The sequence below is a fragment of the Toxoplasma gondii genome, chromosome XI (genome assembly GCF_000006565.2).
Source record: "Toxoplasma gondii ME49 chromosome XI, whole genome shotgun sequence".
NCBI lineage: Eukaryota > Apicomplexa > Conoidasida > Eucoccidiorida > Sarcocystidae > Toxoplasma > Toxoplasma gondii.
In genome coordinates, this window is record NC_031479.1 from 3,370,224 (window position 1) to 3,394,690 (window position 24,467).

At 58.0% G+C, this 24,467-nt stretch overlaps 1 protein-coding gene across 1 annotated transcript; it reads left to right on the forward strand.

Moving 5' to 3' along the window:
* Window positions 1–1,656: 1,656 nt before the first annotated feature.
* TGME49_313430 (hypothetical protein) lies at window positions 1,657–24,218 on the forward strand (the record flags this gene model as incomplete). The annotated part of the gene is made up of 11 exons (XM_018782767.1): window positions 1,657–6,608; window positions 7,134–7,577; window positions 7,949–9,695; window positions 10,295–17,977; window positions 18,458–18,787; window positions 19,521–20,081; window positions 20,762–20,857; window positions 21,340–21,542; window positions 21,963–22,200; window positions 22,552–22,841; window positions 23,399–24,218. The coding sequence occupies 11 exons, from the start codon at window positions 1,657–1,659 to the stop codon at window positions 23,769–23,771; spliced, it is 16,917 nt and encodes a 5,638-aa protein (XP_018635426.1). The 3' UTR covers window positions 23,772–24,218.
* Between the last annotated feature and the right edge of the window lie 249 nt (window positions 24,219–24,467).

Below are 24,467 nucleotides of genomic sequence, written 5' to 3' on the forward strand. Positions count from 1 at the left end.
GGTTAGCTGCCTCATTCTTCTTGTCACAGCCGTCAACATTTTGTGTGCGAAATTGGGTCAGGCGGTTCCCCATACATCGTAGTTAGCCCCTGAGATTGAAAAGCGTTTCCTAAACCAAACGCCTGTTTGGCTATCTGCAGTTAACAGATGTTGTCCGCCAGTCTTTTCGGAGTTTTATGGCGGTGTTCGTTTGCCAAGAAACACAAGCGTTCAGGGGCACCTGGAGCCACGGTTGCTGGGGGAACAATCTCGAGACGATTGCACCTAGACGGATGCGGGAAGCACGAGATGCTACCTGGATTAGAATAGTCACATGGAGAAGCTGTAATAATCGTGTCAGTTCGCGACACCTTCCGCACAGTCTCAGCCCTGTGTCAGCGCTTTACCAGGAGCACCTACCGCCGTTCACACCACTACGCTCTGGAACAGTTTTGCAGTGTGTCGGTACTATAAGCCGAAATTTCGACTGTTTGCCGGCTGATACGCCCCAGGTCGCTTTGCCTACGAAGATTATCTAGCTTTCGTGCACTCGGAACCATGAGGACTCCCGTTGCTAGTTCTGAAAAGCGCAAGATTCTGTGGACGGAGGTTGACGGTCTTGGATGGCTGGAGCCAGCAAGGTTTTCCACTTTTGCTGCCGTACGCGGATCCGGTAAATGAAATACAGTTCTCTGGTTTCCAGTTCGAAATTAAGCTTTGCCAATACCATAGTGAACATTACCGTGTCCTTACCGGAGCACATCGGGTCACACGTTCTGCGCTTGCCACATACATCCCCGTCGATGCGGCGACCAGTAATGGACGATCCGTAACAAGGCACAAGCATATGCCAAGGAACACAGTCGTCATTCGTTTCCACTTTACCTAACAATTCTCCATTTCGCAGCGCCGGAACGCCGTACACACACAGGCACATGCAAGGGGAGCTGCTGGAATACCGACGAACCTGTTGTGTTCGCATGTGGTCGTCGACGTCGGAGCGCACATGCACACCACCCGGGATTCCAAGATATGGTGGGAAAAAGACCAGCATTTTCGTCCCGTCAATTTATTTTCTTCGTGACTCCTCCCGTTGGTCTCTTTTCTCTTTACCTCTCATTTTGTCGGCAAGATCCGCTTTCTCCAGGGCTTCTGCGGACAGGAACGGCGGCAAGATCCGGTCATCCCTTCCTCCTGCCTTTTCCACACTTCGTCACGATTTTCCTCCCTCATCGCATGCGGCTGAGAATGTGGTGTCTCGAGCTCCTTTGTCCTTAAATGTCCTCCCGCATTCCTCCAGCCACCACGTTTTATTCCTCTTTGTCGTAAGTTGGCCATTTCCCCTCCAATAACTGCCAAGAAAACCACTTTTCTCCGTAGGCTACTCGCTCGCCCTCTGCGGAGGCGAAGAGGGACGGCGCGGCGGGAATCGACGGAGAATGAAGACAGAACTGGCAAGAGATAAGAGGGAGAGAGAAAACCGGGCAGAGAAGGAGAGTGCGAAATATTGACTGTGCCGAAGAGAAAGGCGGAGACGAGGGCGGACGAGACGAAACAGAGGAAGAGGTGGAAGGTAGAAGAGAGGGGACATACGAGTCAGCAGAGGTAGGACAAACACTCAATAAGCAAGGGTCAGCAACGAAAGAAGAGCACCGGAGAAAGAGCTAAAGAAAGAAGATGTCGCTCTTCGGTGGCGGTGGAGGGTCCTCCGGGACCGCTCCTGGTTCCAAGTCTCTCTTTGGAGCAACCACCTCAGGCACCAGCTCGGGACTCTTAGGGGCTTCTTCCTCATCATCTTCGTCTCTCTTTGGCGGGGGAGGCTCCTCGCTGTTCGGAAACAGCTCTTCTTCAATTTTCGGTGCTGGATCGACCGCCAAGCCTGCGCAGACGCCTGGTCTGTTTGGCAGTGGCGCAACCAGCTCCTCTTTTTCTGCTTCTCCGTCTTCTTTGTTCGGAAGCGCAGGTGCGACGGAGAAGCCCGCTGCTTCTGGAGGCCTCTTTGGAAGTACAGGCGCAAATTCTTCGTCTTCGCTCTTTTCAGGCGGAGGCGCAGCGTCTGCTGCAACATCTGGGGGCGGTCTCTTCGGTAGTGCTGCTTCAGGGTCTGCGTCATCATCATCTTCGTCTTCCTCTTCTTCTCTTTTCGGGGGTGGAGGCGGTACCGCAAATCCAGCAGCTTCTGGCGGCCTCTTTGCAGGTACAGGAGCTTCTTCTTCGTCTTCTTCTTCGTCTTCGCTGTTCGGTAGTGGAAGCTCGGCAGAGAAGCCCACTGCTTCTGGGGGCCTCTTTGCAAGTCCAGGAGCAAATGCTTCGTCTTCGCTTTTTTCAGGAGGCCCAACGGCTACTGGGACATCTGGGGGTGGTCTCTTTGGCAATACCGCTTCTGCGAACTCCTCGTCGTCCAGTTCCTCCTCTTCTTCCTCTTCTTCGTCTTCTTCCTCGTCCTTGCTGTTCGGCAGCGGAGGCGCGACAGAGACGCCCGCTACTTCTGGAGGCTTGTTCGGAAGTAAAGGCGCAAATTCTTCGTCTTCGCTCTTTTCAGGCGCAGGTACAGCATCTACTGGAACATCTAAGGGTGGTCTCTTCGGCAATGCTACTTCAGCGTCCTCCTCTTCTACTTCCTCCGCTTCCGCTTCTTCCTCTTCTTCCTCGTCCTCCTCATCTTCTTTGTTCGGAAGCGCAGGTGCGACGGAGAAGCCCGCTGCTTCTGGAGGCCTCTTTGGAAGTACAGGCGCAAATTCTTCGTCTTCGCTCTTTTCAGGCGGAGGCGCAGCGTCTGCTGCAACATCTGGGGGCGGTCTCTTCGGTAGTGCTGCTTCAGGTTCTGCGTCATCATCATCATCTTCGTCTTCCTCTTCTTCTCTTTTCGGGGGTGGAGGCGGTGCCGCAAATCCAGCAGCTTCTGGCGGCCTCTTTGCAGGTACAGGAGCTTCTTCTTCGTCTTCTTCTTCGTCTTCGCTGTTCGGTAGTGGAAGCTCGGCAGAGAAGCCCACTGCTTCTGGAGGCCTGTTCGGAGCTCCTGCGACTGCGTCGTCACTTCTGCCAGGGGCTGCAGCGTCTGCAGAAACATCTGGGAGTAGTATCTTTGGCGGTGCTGCTTCTGCGTCGTCTTCCTCTTCCACTTCCTCTGCCTCTTCCACTTCCTCTGCCTCTTCTTCCTCCGCTTCTTACTCCGCTTCTTCATCTTCTTTGCTCTTCGGGGGCGGCGAAGGGACTGCTGGAGCTGTGTCTGCGAAACCGTCTTCTCTTCCAGGTTCCTCTTCTCTCTTTGGGTCGGGGCAAAGCACAAAGGCAGCTGAGGCGCCTCAGTCTTCTCTCTTTTCTTCCTCGCGCCTTGCTTCTGCCTCTTCCGCCGGCGCCAGCGCTTCGTCTACCTCTGCTTCGGCGCCCGTGGTCGCCTCCTCGATGGCAGCCTTGGCGGCGGGGTCTTCTCCGGAAATCCGTAAGTGTCTTGTCAGCTACATGCACCTGAAGTCGGTTTTGATTTCGCTTTCGCTCTCGGAATGCCCCGCCCAGGTCGAGGAGCTCTTTTCCTCGCCGCAGCTGCTGCAGCGCTTCGCCTCGCTGCTCTCCCCGTTTGATCCTTCCGTGGACCGCGCACTGCCTCAGAATATTTCGGCCGATCTGCATGCGGCCATCTCGGCGGTTCGCAAGCAGTTCGCGCAGAGGGCGGCGCGTCGGAGATCGGCTTCCGACGCGACGGATGCTGCGCGAGACCGTTTGGTGCCATCCGAGGCGATGATCTATGAGGCTCTGTCTGTGTTCCTGCTTCGGAAGTTCAACAAGCAGCAACAACTTCTTTCGCCGCGTTTTTCAGCCCCCTTTCTCCAGGAAGCCGTCGATCCCGACGACCCTGTCACGATGCGAGAAGTGGAAGACATTCTCGTCGACGAACAGGTCGACTTCTTTTGGTGCCTCGCCTTCATTTTTCGCACCGCGGCTTCTGTGGCTCCGTCGTCGAGCCGGACCCAGGCCCCGAAGCAGAGGACGCCTGCGACTCTGGACTCCAGCAGCGACAAATCTCTTTCTGGACAGAAGAGTGAGAACAGGGACGCGCCTGCTTCAGGCCCGAAGCGCGACGCTGCGAAGAGTTCGTCGCTCGAACAGGCCTGCTTCGCCTTTGCGTGCTGTATAGTGCGCGAGAAGAACATCGAGGAGGGCCTTTTTCGGACCTACGACGAGTTGAGTCGACGCTTCGATGGATTGGAAAGGAGCGGTCGCAAAAGGTCTGCCCTGACCGAGGACACCGTGAAGCGCGAGGCAGCTCGCGCGTCCCGCTCTCCGGCTTTGCAGCAAGTGGCTGAGGAACCGGAGACTGTGAAGGCTTTGGCGGCGACTCTGCGCATCCAGAAGGCGCTGCTTCACTGTTTCGCGGCGTTCTACCGTGCGAGGAATGTTCTCGAGGCATGCGCGAAGGAGAAGCCTGTCTCTGCGGCCGCTACGCTCCACCGCCTCGCCTCCATGGTCACAGACGACTCCTTCGTCGGCGCTCTGGCGGCGAGCAGCAGCGAAGATCGCCGCTTGCTCCACAGCTCCCGGCTTCGTCTCGCGGGCCAGGAGGTAGCCGACGCCTCTGCGCTTCTCCTCGTGGCGGCGTACCCCTTCGCCTTGTTTCGCGGGGCGCTGGAGGGCCATCAGGAGGCGCGCGAGGCCCAGGAGACTCTCGCGCAACTCGGCGCGGCGGACCACTTTGCGGCGCTCCACCGCGGTGTCATGACACCGCTCTTGAACGCGTTTAAGCAGCGGCTCGAGCGCGAGGGCGACAGCTGGGATCTCTTGTCTCTTTCCTCCATCGACCCAGCAGGCGAGCCTTCGCAGAGCGTGGATAGTGGAGACGAGGCCGAAAGTCGAGGGCCTGGATACCCGAGTGCGGAGTACCCCGACGCGCTGTACGAGCAGTTCATTGCCCACCCGAGCGTGGTGCCCATTGTCCTCTTTGCTCACGCAACGGCCCTCGCGCTCTTGAGCAGTGAGGACAAAGACGCTTCGTCGGCGGGGCGAAGTTCGAAGGAAGACTGCTCGCTGAGCGTCGCCGAAGTGGACGCCTTTCTCCAGCCTCTCCTTTTGTGTGGAAGTCCGTCCTTTGCGGCTGCGCTCGAGGCTCTGGTCGTTGTGCGCGACGGCTTGCGTCAAGCTGGCTCGGCTGCGGCTGCTGCGGATCCCCTTCTGAGCATGCAGCGGGAGATTCTTCTGGAGTTTGTGCATCTCCTGCTTCTCCACCTCCCTCTCCACCATTTCCAGGGCTTCGAACCCCTCGTGCATGCAGTCTCTGGTCTCGTCGACAGTCCGGGTGTGGCTGAGGACCTCTGGCTCCGCTTCTCGTCGCGTTCCGGCGCCTTCTTGTTCTCTCCTTCGGTCGCTCCAGACTCAGCCGGCCCCGGCGCCTCCACAGGCAAAGCCGCTGCGCTCGCTCGCGTGGAGCCTTCTTGCTCGCAGTGTGGCTGCTGGGGAGACTTTGTCAGTTCCCTCCAGCGTGAGACGCGCCTCACTCAGAGAAGGTCTTCCGGCTCTCGGCTCGCGAGCCCTCCTCGATATGGCGGCCTGTACGTTCTCGTCGATCTGCTGCGCTGCGTCTCCTTTCCCTTTGGCCTCCATCTCCTTCTGCAACTGGTGTCGGCGCTCGTTCCGCGTTCCCCGGCCTCTCGAGTCGTGGAGAAGGCCCCGGAGGCGGAGGCGGAGGACGCGGGCGACGACGAGGAAGTAGTTGTCGATGCAACCTCGCTTGCGGCATTTCTCGCTTTCCTCACAGAGCCTCTTCCAGGAATCCTCCTTCCTCCGCTGCCGGATTTGTTCTTGCCAGCCGACGCGGGGGACGAACGCGCCTTGCGCGGCGAGACTGCAGAGAACGCCTTGCCGAGACCCGGACCGTCGCCTCTGAGGCGTCCATACGTCTCAGTTGGGCCTGTGCCTCTGGAACTTTGTCTAGGCGTGATGCTCGGTTTCCAGGAACCACTGGTTGACGACAAGCGCGAGGTCGGTGGCCAGGGCCGAGAAGCGTTCTTCGACGCGTCGGCAGTCAGCGGCGGAGCTGAGGTCTGGTCTCTACTCCCTCGGGGAGTCTCCGCAGAAGTGCAGGGCCTCCCAGTATGGCGCCTGACGAATGCGGGTGCAACTGCATGCGCGACGACCGCCACAGCACTCCGCCAGCGCTTCGAACTCGCGGAGGGCAGAAGCGAAGACTCGCGAAACCCAACGGCTTCGCTCCTGGCAAACGACTCGCGGCCGCCCTGTCTCGACGGCGAAGGCTGGTGGGGTGTTTCTACAGACGGGGCTCGCGCGCAGCCTGCCTTGCGCGTCTTGGAGCCTGGACGCGACAACGCGACTTCCCGTTGCGGCCGCCTGCTCTCGGGTGTCTCGGCGTCTTGGGGACCAGAACAGTCGGACTTTTTTCCTGCGGGTGAGAGCGGAGGCGATGCAAGTGCGTTCATGCTCCTCCACGCCCTTCGCGTCCGACTGGGAGGCAGAGAGACAGAGCGTGAAGAGACAGGAAGGAGCGCAAAGGGAGAGGAGAGAGAACACAACGTGGAGTTGCCTTGTCTCTCCCTCTTGAGAACTGCTTGGTTTGTTTTCGACGCCGGTCTCCAGTTTCTCACTCAGACGGGCAAACCCCTGCCGGACGCTGCACTCAAGTAAGAGACAACGCGTCACAGCTACTTTTGAGTCCTACGAATTTCAAATTCTTCGACGCAAATAGGGAAGAATACACCTTTTAAGCGGAGATGTTTGTCGAACTCGCATTGTTCTCACAGACATAAACAGCTACGGGGTATGCGTACACTGGTAGGACTGGGCAAAGGAGACACGCAAAAGGAGAGCACCTCGGTTGTATACTCTCGGTCAGGTTTTCTTCATGCTCCCTTTTCCGTATACGGGGCTGTCTTTCGTTTGCGTAGTTCGCCACACACCAGACGTCTTTCTCATGCGCTGCGCTTCATCGCCGTCGTCCCTCCCCTCAGCCGATCTGTCTGCGTCTCTCTCTCTGCGTGTCTCCGTTCTTCTCTCTTTGTTCATCGTCTGTCTTCCTGGATCGCGCTATCCTTCTGCCAGTTTCTCTCTCCTTTCACTCTACACCTACCTCTCTCTGTGTGTCTGTCTGCTCTTCTCTCACTGTCTGTGTCTCTGCATCGCTGAAACGTGAGTCGTTCGCTTTTCAGGTCCTTCATCGCTGCGAGCGCCTTGTTTGCCCGACTGGCTGCTTGGCCACCGGCGATGCGTCTCGTGGCGGAACTGGTGATTGCCGAAGAAGTTTACAACGTCGGAGGCCCTGCTGCAGCTTTTTCGGTGAACGCCGCGACGGCTGCTGCTTCGTCGAATGTCCGGGAGATCCTCGCGCTCTTCCCACGAAAGGCGAAGGCGTCTAAAACGAAAGGCAACTCTGCATGCACGGGGGAAGACGACAAGGCAGCGGGGGCAGACGCGGGAGAGAGCGAGGCTTCTGGCGACTCGGCCGCCGCCGTGGACGCATTCCTGGAGTCTAATCGAAGCAGCGCAGCCGTCGCCCCCTTCGCTCTCATGCCGCGTCTCTTCGCCCTCGCGTGTCTTGCGGCGCAACAGCAACAGCTAAGATGCATCCTCCCGGAGGCCCTCACAGGTCTGAGGTAAGATACTTGGAACACAGAGGTAGACGAAGGACAGAGGACGAAGACCGTTTTAGAACAAACAAAGGAAACAGAGATGTAGAGGAAGAACAAAGAAGGAAAACGGTCCAGGAACGAGAAGCAGACGACGCGTTCTAACGTCCTCAATTTCTGCCTCTTAAAGAAAACCTCCTTTGCTGCCACTGCAAGTTGCCGATAGCCTCTAGCCACAAGTGCATATACATATATATATGTATATATATGTATATGTATAATTGCAAAGATATCAGTTGTCTTTTTGTGGTCGATGGAACGCACTTTTGGCTCGCCGAGTTCTCTGTGTAGGTGAAGACTCATACCGCCAGGGGCGTTCTTGTGTTTTTTATTTTCAGGTGCTGTCTGACACCTTGTTCTTTGCAGAATATTTTCCACGTTTTTCGCCTGCTGTGGCCAGTGAGTGAACTGGGACCTTCTTCTTCTTCTCTGTCTCCGGCGCGTGAGTGTCGCTCTCTGTTTTCTCGCTTCTCTTCGCCTGACGAGGGGCGCCTGGAGACCCCGCTCGCCTCTCGGCTGCCGCTTGTGCTCCTCCAGCCGCAGACGTCTGAACTGCTAACAGTGGATCTTGCTTCTCCTCCGGAGGCTGTGCACACCTACTGGCAATTGCTGATGCTGATCTCCGTGGGCTCTCGCTCGCGGTCGGAAGCCTCGTCCTTGCGCCGGTCTTTGTTTCGACCGTTCTCTTCTCTCGCGTCTCCATCCTCCGGTGCGTTCTTCCCCCCAGAGTTCTTCTCCTTAGAGTGCTTCTGTCCAGAGTTCTTTTCCGCGCCGTTCCTGAGTGTCTCCGAGGGTGTGTGGGGCGACCCCACGGGCGCCGGAGACTGTGGGGCGCGAGGTGGAACGGCGGGACTGCTGTCTCCCTTCTCGCTGCGGAGACTGCTGCACCTTCTCGGCGAGGCGATGGAGGAAGAGAAGAGCGTTGGCGCGTACCCAGTGTTGAAGAGCACGCTGCTTCTTCTTCTAAACCTTCTGCAGCTCTGTCCACCCGCGGCGCTCACGCTGTCTTGGCAGCAGCATGCAGCTCTGAGTGCGGCAACGGTGGCCGAGAGCGCCCGCGAGCTTCTGCTTCGCGAGCGCGAGAGGAGACGCCACGAGCGAGAAGAAAGCGATCCGAGTCTTGAAGGCGAGGCCGAAGAACATCCGATGTTTCGGGCCTTCCTCGCGCCGTTCAGGGACCTCGCGCGCATGCAGTTTGGAGCCCCAGATGCGGATGTGTGCGGCGACGGCGGCCTCCTCTGTCCACCTGACCTTGCAAGAGAGGAAACTGCAAATAAAGGCGGATCGCTCGAGGAGAGCTACTGGGTGCTGTTCCCGACTCCTGCTTCGCGCCCGGCGAATCGCCGAGCCGGTTTGTTCCGCGGAGACAGAGAGGTCATCGCTGTGGAGCCTGAAGAAGAGGCGGGGACCGAAAGCCGGGAGAGGACCGCTGCGGAGACAGGAGCGGACCTCACCTTCCTCGCCGAGTGCGCAGAGTCGCAGAGGCTGCGAGTTTTTCTAGAACGGCGACAACTGACGCAACTGGAAGAGCAAAGAGATACTTTTGGCGCAATCTGCGAATTTCTCTTCAGCTCTGTCTGGACGAGACTTGCGAGCTGCTCCTTCCACCACTTTGCTCACCGCGCAGAAGTCGTCGAACTGCTTCTTGCCGCCACCACTGAGACACTCAGCCTCCTCCAGGGCGCCAATCGCCTCCCTGGCGCAGGCGAGGAGACATCCAGCTCTGTCGGGCCACAGGGACACCGTCCGGAGGACTCCAGGACTAAGAAAAGCCGCGGAGACAGGCAAAGAGACAGGGACGGAGATCGAGAAAGGTGGAGACAGTGCGAGGCTTTGCGGGGCTCCGAGGAAGACGACGAGAGAACAGGGGATCTGCAAAGGGATGCAGACGCCCCGGGTACCATCAAGGCGACTTTGGCGCCTGACGGAGGCGCTTGGGTCTTCACCCACGCGGGTGAGGCCAGGGCCCCGCATTCGCGTTTCGAAAGAGAAAGAGACAACCGTCTCCAAATTCTTTTCTGGGATAAGCAGGGAGGGGTTTTCGCCAAACGAGCTGCCACGCTTGCGGTGTACGGACACGTCGAGGTACGTCTGGTCGAGGTCCCACTTCCCAGAAAAAACTGTTACATGAAATTTCTGTATGCCTTGCTTCGTCAACTGTGACGGACTGCCACTTAGATGTTTTCTGGCAACCACGCATGTCTACATCTTTGGATGTACACAGGAAGCAGACAAGCACAGATGGATACGTATGCTGTGATGTGTATTATTGCGAAATCACACAACCTTGTACAAGCTCTCGCAGAGGAGATCTCGAAAGGTCTTTGTTTAGAATTCGCCTTCTGTTTTCCCGGTTTTCTGTCGTGAGGCGAGGGAGGTGAACGCGCCCATGCAGTGCGTTCGTTGTTTTCTTGACGAAGAACATAACAGACGCATCACACAAGATGTTTGTTGCTTGTGGAGTAGTACTCCCTTTCATAATCAAAGATACCTCGCAGCTGGAGTCTTACTCAGTATCCTAGGTCCTATGAAGTCTCTGTTTCTTCGATATGAGATACGCAGCGCTGGAGATACTACACGGAAAGCAGATAGGATTCGAATTCATACTCTCAACTAACGCTCATCTACCGACGCAACGTCGAGTGTTTGATTTCTGTAAACTGCAACTTGTCTGTTTTTTTCAGTTGACGAATCGCCTGTTGGAGCAGCTGTCGTCTTCAAACTTTCTGTCGTCTTTGGCGTCGCTTCTTCGGTGCAATATTCTCTTGGAACTCTGTCCGCCGTACGCGCGTTGTCAGGCGCTACCTACAGAGGGTTCTCCTTTTCTCTTTGCGTTTGTCAATTCTCTTCTCCTCTCGATGGCGTCTCTCGACTTCCACTCTCTTTCATCGGTGGCCTGGATCACCCCTCTGGCTGCGACCATGCTGGGGACGCCACCTGTGCAAGCAAGGCGCCTGCGTTCTTCGTTTGCGTCACCGCTCCTCCTTCTTCCCCCCCGGGCTCCCTGCTGCTCAAATGCCCGTGGCGAATCAACTGCGCGAGGCGATTCAACTGCCCCAGGCTGTCGATGCTGCGCCTTCTGTTCTTCCGCTTCCTCCTTTTCTTTTTCTTCGTTTCCTTCGGCTGTAGGTTCCTCCTCTGGAAATCTGTTCGGGGGTGTGCAAGCTGCTCCGACGTTCCTCCGGGAAACAGCGCTTGGCTTGCTGCCACGGGTCGTCTCTCTCCCCGCTGGGCCTTCTGAGACTCCCTACTCGCCGGTCTCGTCTCTGGGTCGCTGGAGCGCGCACTGGACAGGCCGCGCGCTCGTAGAAAATGTTCCCTTGTGTCTCTCGGCTTCTGGACTCTCCGCGGTCTCGACGTTCTTCGCCTTCCGCGCAGCGCCATCTTCGCGGCTCCTCGACACCGTGCCTGCGCTCCTCCCGGCAGAGGCCGCGCTCTGCGTCTCCGCGGTCACAAGTCCGAACACAGATCGCTCGCAGAACATTCTCTGTCTCGTCGCCCAAGCCTTTCTCCACCTTTTCCTCGCGACTGCAGTCTCCCCCACGGGCGCGGCTCTCGGCGCCTGCGAGGCCGCGACTTCCTCGCTCTCTCCTCCAGGAACCTCCTCCGCCTGCGACGCGAGCCTCCTACTGCCCCCCCAGAGGTCCCCAGACGGAGAGTCCCTAGGGCGCAGGAAACGAAAGAGCTTGGACACCCAGTCGACTTCCTGCGACTCTGCGCCGGGTCTCCTGCTCTCGCGACTCCAGAGACAGCTGTGGAAACTCGCTTTCTCGCCAGCCTCGACTTTGCCGGAGGATCTGGGCATCTCCTCGTCGCCCCTGTGGCCCGACGTCCCAGACCTCCTGCCCTCGCACCCTGGAGACGTCCTCGCGGCGCTCCAAGAGCAAGAGACGTTTCTACTTCTCTCGCAGGGTGCGGCTACGGTCAGGGTGTCTCCAGCGGCGCGGCGGCCCGTGTGGAGGCGATCCTCTGGGACGACGGCGCGTGCTCCAGCCAACTTTGTTCAGTCTGTCTTCGCGCTGCTCGAGGCGTCCTCGCGTCTCAAGGTCGTCACGGCGTCGCTGCTGAACCTCCTGACCGTCGCCTCGCTTGGACTCCAGCGAGCTCGCAGAGGAAAGTCAGAGACTGACCCGCGCGGCGCGGACTGTTTCCCTGCAGGCCTGGGGTGTGAGGCGGTGGCCCCGGGGCGCGCTCATGTCTCCTCCTCGCCCTTCGCCGTCTGCCTCACCTTCGCTCCGAAGGAAGTGCAGACCGTGCTGGAGCGCGAAGACGCGAGAGGCCAGCAGGTCGAGAAGGCGTCTGAGAAGAAGGAAGTGGAGAAGGCGGCGAGTCGGTGGCGAAGAAAACGGCTGCGGTTCGTGGACCTTCTTTTCCCTGGCGGCGTCCTCAGCAAGGGGCTGCGCGACCTGTACGCGAAAGAGCCGATGAAGGAGTACCGCTTGCTTTTGCTGCAGCTGCTTTTGTTGCTTCTGTCAGAGCCCTCCGACGCGAACTGCGCGCCTCTCGCGCTTCATCACGACCTCATTTTCCTCGGCGGAGGCGGCGGCTTTCTCGACGGAGAAGAGAAGGAGGAGCCGCTTCTCTGGACCGCCGTGGACTTTGCGCAGCAGATTCTTCTGGACGTCCTCGACACCGCAGCCGCTTCTTCTCTCGGGGACACAGAGGGCGAGAAGAGCCCGGGGAGTCGCACACAGCTGCGCCTGGCGTCTCTGGGGGACCTCAAGCTTCTGCGTCTCGGCCTGCTTCTCCTCGAGCAGCTCTGCTTCTCTGCAGGCGCCCAGGCCGTCCACCTTCAGCTGCTTCAGCAGACGGTGCTGGGCGTGAGGCGCCTCGAGTCGCGAGGCCGCAGACTGCATACACATCGTGGCGCGGGTGTCGACGACGCCTTCGTCGCCTTGACCGGAGGCAAGGGAGGAGGTCGAGTGGAAGAGAAGAGCGTCGGAGGATGGAAACTTCTGCTGCGCGTCGCCCACAGCTTGCTCGCCACCTGGCAGCAGGTCGACTGGACTCGCGCGCGTCTGTGGTTAGCTGCAACTGCATGCACGCCAGGAGTTCCAGAGAGCGAAGACAGCGGGCGGGTCTCGGAGGGCCATGAGACGCTGCTGCCGCTCGCGAGCGTCGAGACGCCTGCCCTCGACTCCGGCGGCTCCGCGGTTTTTTCCCGACTCATTTCGAGCGCAGGCTTCGACGTCCCCCTCTACGCCTCCCTCGGCGCCTCGACCGCGACCTCCGGTGTACATACACCCGCGTTCTCGCGGCGACCCAGTGGGAACCTGCGCGCGAGCGTCTCAGGCAGGGACAGCGCGAAGGCAAAGAGCGCGGCGGGGGGCGATGAGGCGGGGAGTGGCGCAGGCTCTGCGTCGAGGTCCTCGCTCTTCCCCAGAGCATCTGGAGACGGCGGAGACAAAGGACCCGTCTTTTCTCCGGGCTTCGGAGACGAAGAAGAAGAAGAACTCGGCTTCGTCGCGAGTCTCGCGGCGATTGAACTTTGCGGGGCTTTCCAGGCGCTCCTCAGGATTCTCGTCTCCCAGATGCATGCGCTGCCCCTCGCTGTGCGCGTTCAGGCGAAGGCCAGCGAGGCAGGGAAACCACACAAGTCCCTCTCGATTTCCGACCTTTTCGTCGACCATGCCCCGAGCCTCAGTGACTACCGCGAATTCTTCAGCTTGTTTTTCTTTCTTTCCTCGGACCCGACTTTGCTTGCGGCGTTCTTCCCAGCGCAGCGCAAAACGCATGCACCTCACACTCCCTCGCTCGGCCTCTCGCCGATGCCTTGCACGCAGCGCAGTCTTCTGCGCCTCCTGCTCTGGCTTCGCTCACGCTCGATCTCTCCCGCCTATCTCCACCAGGCGCAGCCGCGACCTCCACCTGCCTCCTTCTCTCTCGTTCCCCGTCCTGGCGGCGACGCCGCCGCCTGCGTCGTCCCCGCCGCGTCCTCGCCTTCGCCTGTGTCTCACCCGACCCAGACTGCGAGCATGGGTGGGCGCGGCGGCCATTGCTCGCGGCGTCCGGCGGCAGCTGCGAGTGCAAGTTTGGAGTCGTTTTCGGATTTCTGGACTCGGCGCCGCCTCCTCAGAGCTGCCGTCGAAGAAGGCGTCGGCGGAGAAGCTTGTGCCTTCCTCGAGAGTTTGGCGGCAACGTCCGCGACCTCAGAGACGTTTCTGGCTGGTGAGAGGGGGAGAGCGCGGAACGCTCCAGGATCCGCCTTCTCGCCGCTTCTCTCTCCCTCACTCGTTCGCGCTTGTGGCGTCCTCAGCAGTCCAGAGCAACATGGCCCCGGCTTCCTCTTTGATCGCCGAAGCCTCGTCCTCCTCGCCACTCACGTCACTCTCCAGGCCTTTCCCCTCTGCCGCCCCGGCGTCGTTTCGGAGACAGAGAGAGAGCGCCTGCCGAGCGAGTGGAGGCAATGTGGGGAAGACGAACGAAGCGTTTACCTGCACCCCCATGAAAGAGTCGAGAATCTGAGGCCCCGCGGCAGACGCCGAGGAGGCGCAGGAGGCGCATCTCGGGAGACGGACCCGGGGGAACTGCGCATAGGAGACAGTTTCAGAAGCAAGGAGACAGGAAGGAGGCGAGAAGGGGACTCATCCGTGGAAGCTTCCTTTTCTGGATGTCTCTTGGGCGAGGCGTGGATCGCCGGCGCCTTTGCATGTCGCGTCGGAGTCGGGGAGTCTCTCGCCGACGCCCAACTCTCGCTTCTGGCGGCCTTCTTCCAGCTGTTGTGCGTGAGCAGAGAACGGGGGGTGTTTCCGCTATATTATCTGCCAAAGAAAGAAGGAAATTCGAGCGTACAGAATGCGCTCGAAGCTGGCGAAGAAGGAGGCCGCAGCGCGGAGCCAGAGAAGAGCCGCGAGGCCTCTTTCGCGTCCTCGCCTTTGAGCGACGTCCAACCACCCTTTCAAGCTGCGGTTTTCCCAGTTCTCTCGAGTCTTGTGGAGATCTGCGAGCGCGAGAAGTCGCTCTCCAGCGCCTCCTGTGGGCTTTTTTTCAGAAGCGAGTTCTTCCGCCTGCTCGTCGCTCTCGCTCTCCAACTCGTGACATGCAACTGGACAACAGACGTACGCGGGGCCGCGGCGCCTTCGCGCCTTCTCCTCCGGGCGTCGCAGGCTTCGCTGCATGCAACCGAGAAGAGTCTCTCGAGCTCGGCCTTCGCGTCGCGTCGCGCTTCGTTGTCGGCGCCGCCGCTCTCGCCTCTTCTTCGCCACCCTGAGGAGCTGGACGACTTCTCTCAGTGTGGCAGCCTCACGCCTTCTCGCCGCGGCGGCGAGGTCGTTGTTTCCTTTGCTCTCTGCCCCGCAGTCGCCTCAGGCGCGGAAGGGCCGTCCATGGATACTTCGCGGTCGCGTGACCGCAGCCGCTCGCCGTCGCCCTCTGCGGCCCTGAGTTCCGGAGAGCAGAGCTACTTCCTCTCGCGATTCTCGGCGAAGATCCAGCCGCTGGCCGACGCGACGGGGAGCGCGGGACGCGCCGCTTTCCTCTCGCCCGTGTGGCAAGACGAGGCGCTCAAAGGCGCAGCGGGAGAGAGCGCCCATCCGCCGCTCGCCTTCCTCGCCAAGCCTCTCTTCGCGGCAGGTGTGCGACAGCCTTGCATCCCAAGTGCAGAGATCCTCGACAACCTGGAGCGCGCCGCAGCGCTCGCGGAAGCCTCCGAGTGCGACGCGGAGGACGCAAACGAGGTGGACACACGGGCGAGCGGGCAGAAGGATGAGGATGAGGAGAAGGAGAAGAAGGCTGCGAGCTTGCGAAGGCGTTTGCGCGCCAGCGAGCTCCTGTTCGCAGTTCAAAAGGGTCTCCTCGAGGTTGTGCGAGAGAAGGTGTATCAGAAGACATGTGGTGAGGGGGTCGAGGGTTTCTCGGAGCGCTTCGTGGAGCGGAAACGAGAAGATCAGAAGCCTCGGAAACAGGTCCATCTCCCTGCCTTCGCGTCCTCCCTTTCCTTCTTCCCAAACGCTCCTTCCGGGGCCGACGTGGACGCCCCCGGAGTCCATCTAGCAGGCCCAGGAACCGCGAGGCGAAGTGGCGTCTTCTCTCCTCGGTACCCTCCCGTCAGCGACCTCCAACTCTCTGCACTTCTCCTCGCCTCCGCCATTTCTTCCGAAACGCGGCAAGAAAAAACAAAGAGAACTGCCTCTTCTGGCTCTCCACGGTCGCGCCACACCGAGCACCCAGGCCCAGATGCCGGGGCGGGACCTCGCGCGCGAGAAAAGGCGCTGCATGCAATTTGCAGAAGAATTCAACAGGCGACACGAGCCGCAGGCCACCAGCTGCCTGAGGAGGCAGACCTTCTGGACTTGTTGGCTGCGCTCTACGGCTTCACAGTCTTCTCGACCGTCTGGAGTTTCCTCTCCCTGTCCTCCGGAGCCGATGGGGCCTTGCCTTCTCTGCAGAGTTCGAGGAACTCGGACGCCAGAGAGGAAACATGTCCCTCGCCTCTCGTGACATTCTGGGCGGGGGCCCTCGAGTCGCAGCTCGCGGAGCTGCTCGACCAAACCGAGACGGTGTGGGGTCGCTCCGCAGGGGCGTCTCCCAGTGTCTCCGAATCCGCGCCTGCCTTCTTCTCTGAGTGCTTCGCCTTCTCCGATTCGTCGGCGGTTTCAGAAGAAACGCGAATCGCCACTCTCCTCGCCAAGACCCCAGGAGTCCCCTGTCTCGTCCGAGTCTCTGCGTTGTTGCGTCTGAGTCTCCCGCGGCTCTTCCTCAATGCGCTTGTCTCGCTCCTGGACGCCTCGGTGGCTGCTGTGCATGCGCGGAGGCGCGAGGGAGACCGCCACGAAGAGAAGAAACCCGCGGAGCCGGGTGTAGCGACACCTCGCCTTCTGCACCCCCTTGCGGCCTCTCGGCGAGCCTCCGAAGACGGCTTGGCTTCGTGGCGCAGGGCGTCCCGAGCGGAAGGGCGTGACGCGAGTTCCCTTTCGACGGAGACAGACGCAGACCCCACCCTCGAGCCTTTCGACCCGCTGGTGGCATGCGCGCTTCAGAGGGCCCTCGAGCGTCTCCCGCTGCGCCCGCGCCGGCGCGCTGTCTCCTTTTTCTCGCACTCGAAACCTCCCGGCAAGGCGCCAGACGTTTTCGAAGACGAAGCCGCAAGCGACGCTCTGGAAGGCGACCCCCTGTCTTCGCCCCCAGCCCCCCTGCGTGCGTTTCTGCAGCTGCCGCTTGTCCGCTTTTTCTCTCCCTTGGCGGGCAGTCTGTCGGCACAGATTCAGCAGCACATAGCGACTCTTAACTCCTTATTTCCCGGTGTAGCTCCCGTCGTCACGCGCGAGCTCTGGGCGTCTCAACATCTTCTTCTGCGCCAGCCCGTTGCTCGATGTATCTCTCTCTCCCCTCTGGACGCTTTTGGAGACAGAGCAGCTTCTGCCGGTTCAGGTCCCGAGAGTCAGCGAGATGAAGACTCGCTCTTCTCCCCCAAGACGTCGCTGCTCCTTCACGACGCGAGCTTCTTGGTCGAGGAAGTCGCGCTGCGAACGCTCGGGTCCTACGTTGCCTTCTTTGCCCTCCTCCTTCAGTCGGGAGTCACGCCGCGGAGACCGGGGGGCGCAGCCGCGCTCTTCAGCAGAGCCGCGGCTGCTGCTGCGCCGCTGCTCGACGCGGGCGACGGCGAAGGATTTTTTGTGGAACTGCATACGTGCAGAAACAGTCGAGGCGCGAGACAGGGCGCAGGGCTCCTGGAGGCGCCCCCGACAAGCGAGAGAGAACGGTGTACAGACAGCATAGACAGCATCGCGAACTCGCACTCTGACGCCTGCCGCTCTTCTCTGTTCTCCCTAGCGAAGTCTGTCAGTGCCTCCCATCCGTCGTTGCCTGGAGCGCTTCTCGACGCAGACTTTTTCATCTCTCTGCTCACTCTCGCACCGTTCCAGAGTTTCTTGCATCCTCTGAGAACCCCCGCCTTCCTGCCGCTCCCGCGCTCGCCGCAGAAGGACGTCGCCCCGACGGTCTCTTGGCTGCCGGCCTACGAGGCCTTGGTCACTTCTTCTCAGGACGCGTCTTGTGTGGGGAAGAAGATTCGAAGGTCGCCTTCCCACCTGCTGTTCTGCAGGCTTCTCGGGCTCCTAGCCTTAGGCCTTCGTCAGCTCAGGCCTTCTTCGGGAGGCTGTGCTTCGCCCTCTGGATTCATCCCTGGAGACAGCGGGGTCGAGTGCGGGACCCAGCTGACGACAGAAGCCGCCGGGAGAGACAGAGAGAGAGCGAGAACTGCGGGACTGATTCGTAGTCTCCAACTCCTTGACGGGCGCATGCAGTTCGTTCTCGGGCCTCAAGGCTTCGCCCAAACCCCACAGCTCGCCACCCTCGAAGAGGCTGCGTTGTATGCACAACTCCTGACGCTTCTGCCCCCCTGGAGATCCATGGAGATCGAACAACAGGTAAGGAGCACGACTGTTTTCCTTGCTCGCTTCTGTTTCTCACCAGGGATGGTTTTCAACGTGATGGTTCTTGAGTCTTCGGGTGGTCCGTCTCCGCGAGAGTCGCACCGCAGCGGGAGGAAAACGTCTCTTGCATGCACAGATCGCCTCAGCCAGAAGGGGAAGAGAAAGAGAAGGTTCTCGAGAGACGGCTGCCGCGTTTCGACGGTAGGACAGTTGTGGGGGGTCCCGGAGAGCCCGAGAAGAAGGAAGCACTGGAACTGGGAAGTCAAGAACAGACAGGTTGCATCACGAGTATCTGGAGAAAGAGGGCAGGAAAGATGTTTTCACCGTGAGTTTTTTCGAACGCGTCCTTCCCATCGGATGTCGCTTTTTAGAAGAGACGCATCTCTCAAGATTCGATGTCGACAGCCCAAGTTTCGACATTTTTCTCGTTCTTTTGTCGTGCCGTGTCGGGGCCGCGTGCGCTTTTTTTCTCAGCAACTTGTTTGGAGATGGTTCAGTCTGCTGAGGGATTTCGCGCTCTCCGTTGTTCACGGCTTGTTGCTTTCGCTGGTCGACGGGACCTGCGTCCTGCGCCCCGTCTCGCTCTTGGAGTGTCTGGCATGTCAGCCGCCGACCGCCTCTTCTCCGCGTTTCTCGGCTTTCTGTGCCTCTCCCGACGACCCAGAAGGCCGCGGAGAAAGTCGCGAGAGAAGGGCAGAGCACAGACAGAGGCGGGCGTTTTGGGGGGACGGCGGCTTTGCCGAAGCCTCGCTAAGCGAAGATACCGGAGAGTCCCGACGCGTCATCCCCTCGACCTTTGACCAGGTCAGCTCGAAGGGAAGACGTGGAACTGCTGTTTCTCTTCTCATGGATCAAGTTCAATCGGGGAACGAGCAAACGCTCTACCTCCAAACGGAACTGGAAAACAACGCAGATGTCAAGTCACGCCGGAAGAGAGCAGCAAGTGGCGCTTGAGCAGGAAGCACGAAGCGACAGGGATACACGGTTTACAGGAACGAAACTTCATTTGAGAAGACACACGAGAAATGGACAGAAGGAAATCAAATGTCGCACGAATGCACATCTATGTCTATGGAGAACTACACAGGCATCTACCTCTCTACAGCGATATCTCTATCTCTCTCTGTCTCTATCTCTCTCTGTCTTTATCTCTCTGTATCTCTCTACATCTCTCTATATGTATCGATATCTATCCATCTATGTGGATATATATATATATATATATATGTGTGTGTGTGTCTGTAGATTTACATATGGTTGGCGGGGAGAAGTGGAGCAACGAGAGCGTAGTTTGTCTCTTTGTTTTTCCCTTGCATGTGAAGAGGAAGAGCCGCACGAACTCGAGCGGCTTTCTTTCCGTTAGGCGTCCCGCAGTCCACAGATGCGGCTTTCACAGTTGTTCGTCTCGTTTCCTAATCGGGTGTTGTTCTTTTGCTTTTTCTAGATCTGCCTTTAACTCCCCTCTTCTCCCTCTTCTCTTCTTGCGACTTTCCTCGTCTCTTTACGCATTTTCTGTTCTGCGTCTGTGTCTGTTCAGCGAGGCATCTATCTGATGCTTCAGATCTGCAACCACGCGGTGTCTGCGTTCTCCAAATTCGGTTTTCTGCTCCCGCTGTCGCATACGCTTCCTCCGCCGCCGCCGTTCTTTCTTCCGGGCTGCGCCTGTTGCTCTTCTTCTTTTGCGCGTTTCTCTTCAGCCACCTCACGTTGGTGTCGCCGCGTTCGAGCCGTCTCTCCTAAGAGTTACTGTACCTTAATCACCTCTCTCTTTTCGTCTCCCCGCGACGAGGAGACGCGGCTGGCGAGCCCGGGTCGAGCAGGGAGACAGGGAAGAGAAGGAAACGAACGCAAAGACAAACAAGAAGAAGAGAAACGTGATGCGGCGCTCGTGCGAGAGCGGGAAACCGAGAAAGCAGAAGGCCCCCAGGGGGAAGAACAAAGGGTACTGGAACGGAGAAGACACTTGCTGAGAGACGCCGATGTCGAGTCCGAGATCCCTCCGCCAGAGCGGGAGGCACCGACGCCGAGAGGAGGCAAATGCGCAAAGAGAAACGCTGCAGCACGCGAAAGGCGAGACTTTCTGCCCACAGCAGACGAGGTAAGAAAGGCAAATGCAGTGCACGCGCAGCCGGCCACCGACACAGCAGGGAAGACTTAGGCAGAAGAAGGCGAAAGAGAGAATCGGCGAGAGGGAGACGGAAGACGAGAAAAGACAGAGAGGAGCGTAGGAAAGAGAGCAAGAGTCAGAATGCAAGGAAGAAACAAAGGTGATTCAATCCCCTGTGGAAGGCGTTGCTTCTTCCTCACCGGGTCGAACATGCTCGGACGACGAGACAGAGTGACATTGGCCCAAGCTTGTCCGCCTTTTTTCCCCATGTTTGTGGTGAGGAGGAAATGCCGGAGAGAGAGGCGCGGCCTAGCAGGACGCAGTGTGTGTCTTGATCCACACGAGGTCGAGACGACCGGATGCAAATTTGGTGCTCCAATTTAGAGGAAACGATGCGCCTTTTCCGCCCGGCAGTCCAATTCCCGATACATGCACCACCAGAATTTACCTTTCGTTTCTTGCTTGTCGCCTCCTGCGCCCAACGCGCGAGTCTTTCTCTTTGTGTTCTTGGCCAAGCGTTTTCACCGCCACCAAGCGCAAGAGAGCGAGCGCTGCTCCACGTCAGAGACTGCCGCGGGGTGAACGTTCAGGGGAAGTCTGGTGAGGCTTCTCGTCTCCTTCAGCTTCGAATGACTTGCAGACACGGTCTGCGATCGCTGCATGCTTTTCAGGTGGCACAAACGCTGGCCGCTTTCGTGGAGATCGCGAGGTCTCTGGCGAAGGCTCTTGAAGAACTGGCAAGGGAAGACAGAACGCCTCCGCTGGCAGTAGGTGAAGAGAAGAGTGAACAGAAATCAGAAAAACAGGAGGAAAGAAGGAGAAAGACGCTCAAACGACGCCGATGCTTCTGTCGGCATCTCTTTTCATAGATAAAGGAGTCACAAAACACCCAAGCGACTCTGTGCAGATCCACGCGTTGATTGACGCGTACACCTACACCACATCTAAGTATACATGCATGAATGCATGCAGGGATATAGAGTTTCTTTCTACACACATATAGGTCTGTAGGTACCTCAAGACACATACATACTTAGTTGTATATTAAGAAACGTCCAAGGATCTATCTCTCTATATGTAATAAATATTTGAATTGCATGTGAACAGGAATACGTGAGGTTGTGCGGTGCAGAAGGCACATGTCACAGTGGAAGGCCGATTTTTTCGTGTCTCGTTTTTTCTGGGGGAGTCCCGAACGACTTGTTGCATGCACATGACTCTTTCTTTGAGTCTGTTTCTTTTTTCGCAGGTGCTGACAGCGGGCGACCGGCGTTTCCTCCCTCTCTCTCTCTTCCTGCGGTGCGAGGGACCCTACATGAACCGCGTCTCCACTCTCTGTTCTTCGCCCCGGCCTTCTCAGCGACAAACGTCGGGGGAAATGTCTCTCTTGGCTTCTGGATGGGCCAGAAGTCCAACTCCCGGTTCGGTGTCTCCTTCGCACAGCAGTGTCTGGTACGGTGAATGCATGCAGCACGCAAAATAATGCGAGAGCTTTACAGACACTTTGTCTCACCAGCGGAGTTGTGTTCACCTGCGTGGCATCTATCTGTTTCTCTCCCCAAATGTCTCTCTCCATCAAGGGATCTCTTCATCTTCTCTTTTCTCTAGATCGACCTCTCAGTCTTCTGCCTGTAGTCGTATCCTTCTGTCTGCAGATCTAAGCCTCGATGTCTTTCTCTCTCTCGAACCGCTACTAGATCTCCTTCTCTAGAGAGCCTTCCTTCTGTCTCCTCCTGTCTGCAGAAGGGTGTGTGTCTGTATCTAGCTGTGTCGCCGCAGCCCGTTTCGCTCTCTGCGTCCACACCTCTTTTTTTTGCGTACTTGTGTGTGGTTGAAGTTTCTCCTTCCGTGAAGTTCCTTCGTTGTCTTCAGCGGCGCGGGGCGCGCGAGCAGCGTGGTGAGCATGACGGCGGCAGGCTTCTTGAGTGAAGAGACACCTCGTGAACTCGCAAGGAGAGATGTATTGAAAGACACTGGACTCAAGGACGGAGGGGGGCTGGGGAGAGACGGAGCGTCCGTCGTCTCCACGCGTCGAGGTCCGAGCACGGAGCTTCAGGGTGGATGTGCGTCTTTCTCGGTCGTCTCTGCGGGTCGCCAGCGCGCCGAACAGGTGAGGGGAGAGGGGGAAGCTAGGGAGAGAGACAGAAGAGACTCGGGAGGCAAAAGGGAGAGACAGACACCCGAGAAAGACTGTGCCGGACGAGCCGAGAGGAAAGAAGGAAAAGCACGCTGCCCACCATGTCTCTAATATGCAGCCGAGCGCCGGAGCTGAGAAGCCGTCGTCTGTCTCGTCTTCCGTCGGCAGCTGCTGAAGGAAGTCGAAGAGGAACATTGCACCCTCTCTCCTTCTCGTCTTCTGTCTATGTTTTGCCTCTTTTGCTCTCTTTTCTTCTTCGTAGAAACGTGCGTCCACAGTCGCTTCTGTCTGGCCTTCGCCTCGTTGTTTTTCCTTCCTTCGCAGCGGCGCAGCCTGCAGCGACGGCGTCGGAGCTCGCCAACAGTGACAGCGTGTCGCGTGGACCGAGTGACTCCGCGCGGTTGTGTGGCGTCTCTTCTCGTCTCCAAAGAAAACGAGCAGAGATGTCGAGGCAGAGACGAGGGCCTCGCTGCCCCTTCGCTGCTTGGCATCGGAGAAGAAGACGAAGAACTCGAAGTCGTCTGTCCCGATCTTCTCCTTCAAGAGGCGCTCTGGGAACTGCTAAGAGACACACTGGAAAAAGCTATGGCCGCAGGAACACAGATCGTCAATGCGTAAGAAACGAGAATTGTGCGTTATCTAGTATATATACAGAGATTGATATATATATATATATATATATATATATATATATATATATATATATATATATATATGGATGAATAGATAGATCGTCGGTTGCTACAGCGTGTCAACTGTAGTAGCAGTTGAGTTAGATAACAAGAGTTGAACTGTGGTCAGCGCTGTAAGACACTGGAAGAAGCCGTGGCCGCACGAGCGCAGGTCGTCAGTGGGTGAGAATCGAGATTTCTGCGACAGATAGTCCTCGTGTCGTTTTACATTCGTTGGGTCAGAATGTCAGACCGACTTCTAATTAAAGAAGTGCGAGAATGCAGGGTTGAACTGTGGATGGCGTCTCTTTCTAAACGGAGTTCGAGTAAAACTTCCTAGTTTTTGTGGTGTCGAATAAATGTTTACATAGGGGCTCGACCAGGCGTGGTAGATCGCTCGGGTGCCTGAGCACGGGAACTTCTGTGTGTGTGTGTGGGTCGGCTTTCCTTCTCGTTGGCGGTCGAATTGCCTGTGGTCTTTTTTGCTTGGGTTGATTCAGGTTCGTGGCGCAAAACATCTTGCGGCCCTACGCGGACGCGGCGAAGCAGTTCCTGCTGCTCCTCATCCACCTGGGCGCGGTGTCCGGACACCCTTCGATGTCTTCGCTTCCTTCGCCTTCGTCTTTCTTGCCTGCGGGCGCTGCTCATTTTCTTCGGGCGACTGAGACCAAGGGAGAAGAAACTGGAAAAGAAATCTTTTCTGGGGCGTCGAGCCGCAACTTTTACGCGACGCTTCTTGAGTACCTGCTCAAGCGCTACGCTGTCGAAGAGAAGATCTTTGAGGCTGCTCAGGGCGTCAGGTTTCCGTTTCTCCTCGATCTTCGTGGAGAAAAGAGAAAAGCTGAGGGAGCAGATAGCGACGTAGAATCATAGCGAATCGCAGGACAGAAACGTTCAAAGTTTCCGTGGAGTCCTCAGATGCTATGATTTTGATCGGGACTGCCGCACTGGGAAGAATTGTCGCTGAGAAAGAATTATCTGTAACTCCTTGTGGGGGTTTGTGCGTTGAGCTGGACTATTGGTTTACATCTTGAAAGCCTCGTTTCACCTAGTTGAAGTTCTCTGGTGCCTTCCTGACCACCTTGTTACGTGGCAGAAAAACGCGTTTCGGGCATTCCCCCCTGCGGTCGTTTACGGCAAAAAACGAATGTCTTCGGGACGGACTTAACATTACCGCACTGCGTTCTGCATGTAGAGTCATGAAATCCATGCGGCTTGGGGAGTTCCCCCCTGCCGAGGTGGCGGGCAAAGGACCTGATGGTCCACTCTGGCAGAAGCCTTGGATGAATCTCGTAATTGGAGTAATAATAGTGATTGCAAGTACTATAATATCCCCGCAAACATAGGGAACGTGGTTGATTGTCTCTGGTGAACGGAATCGTATTCAGTATCCCAGGAAATACAGTGTAGTCATTTATTCGATTCAAACACCACAGTTCTGCATCGCGGAGCCATTCGCTTCGGCGAGCTTCAAATTCAAAACTAGTAACACACTACAGTGCAGTTCTTTTGCCCTGAGGGTCTGAGGAACCGGCACGGAAAACTTCACACGCAAATGGCAGCCGCGCC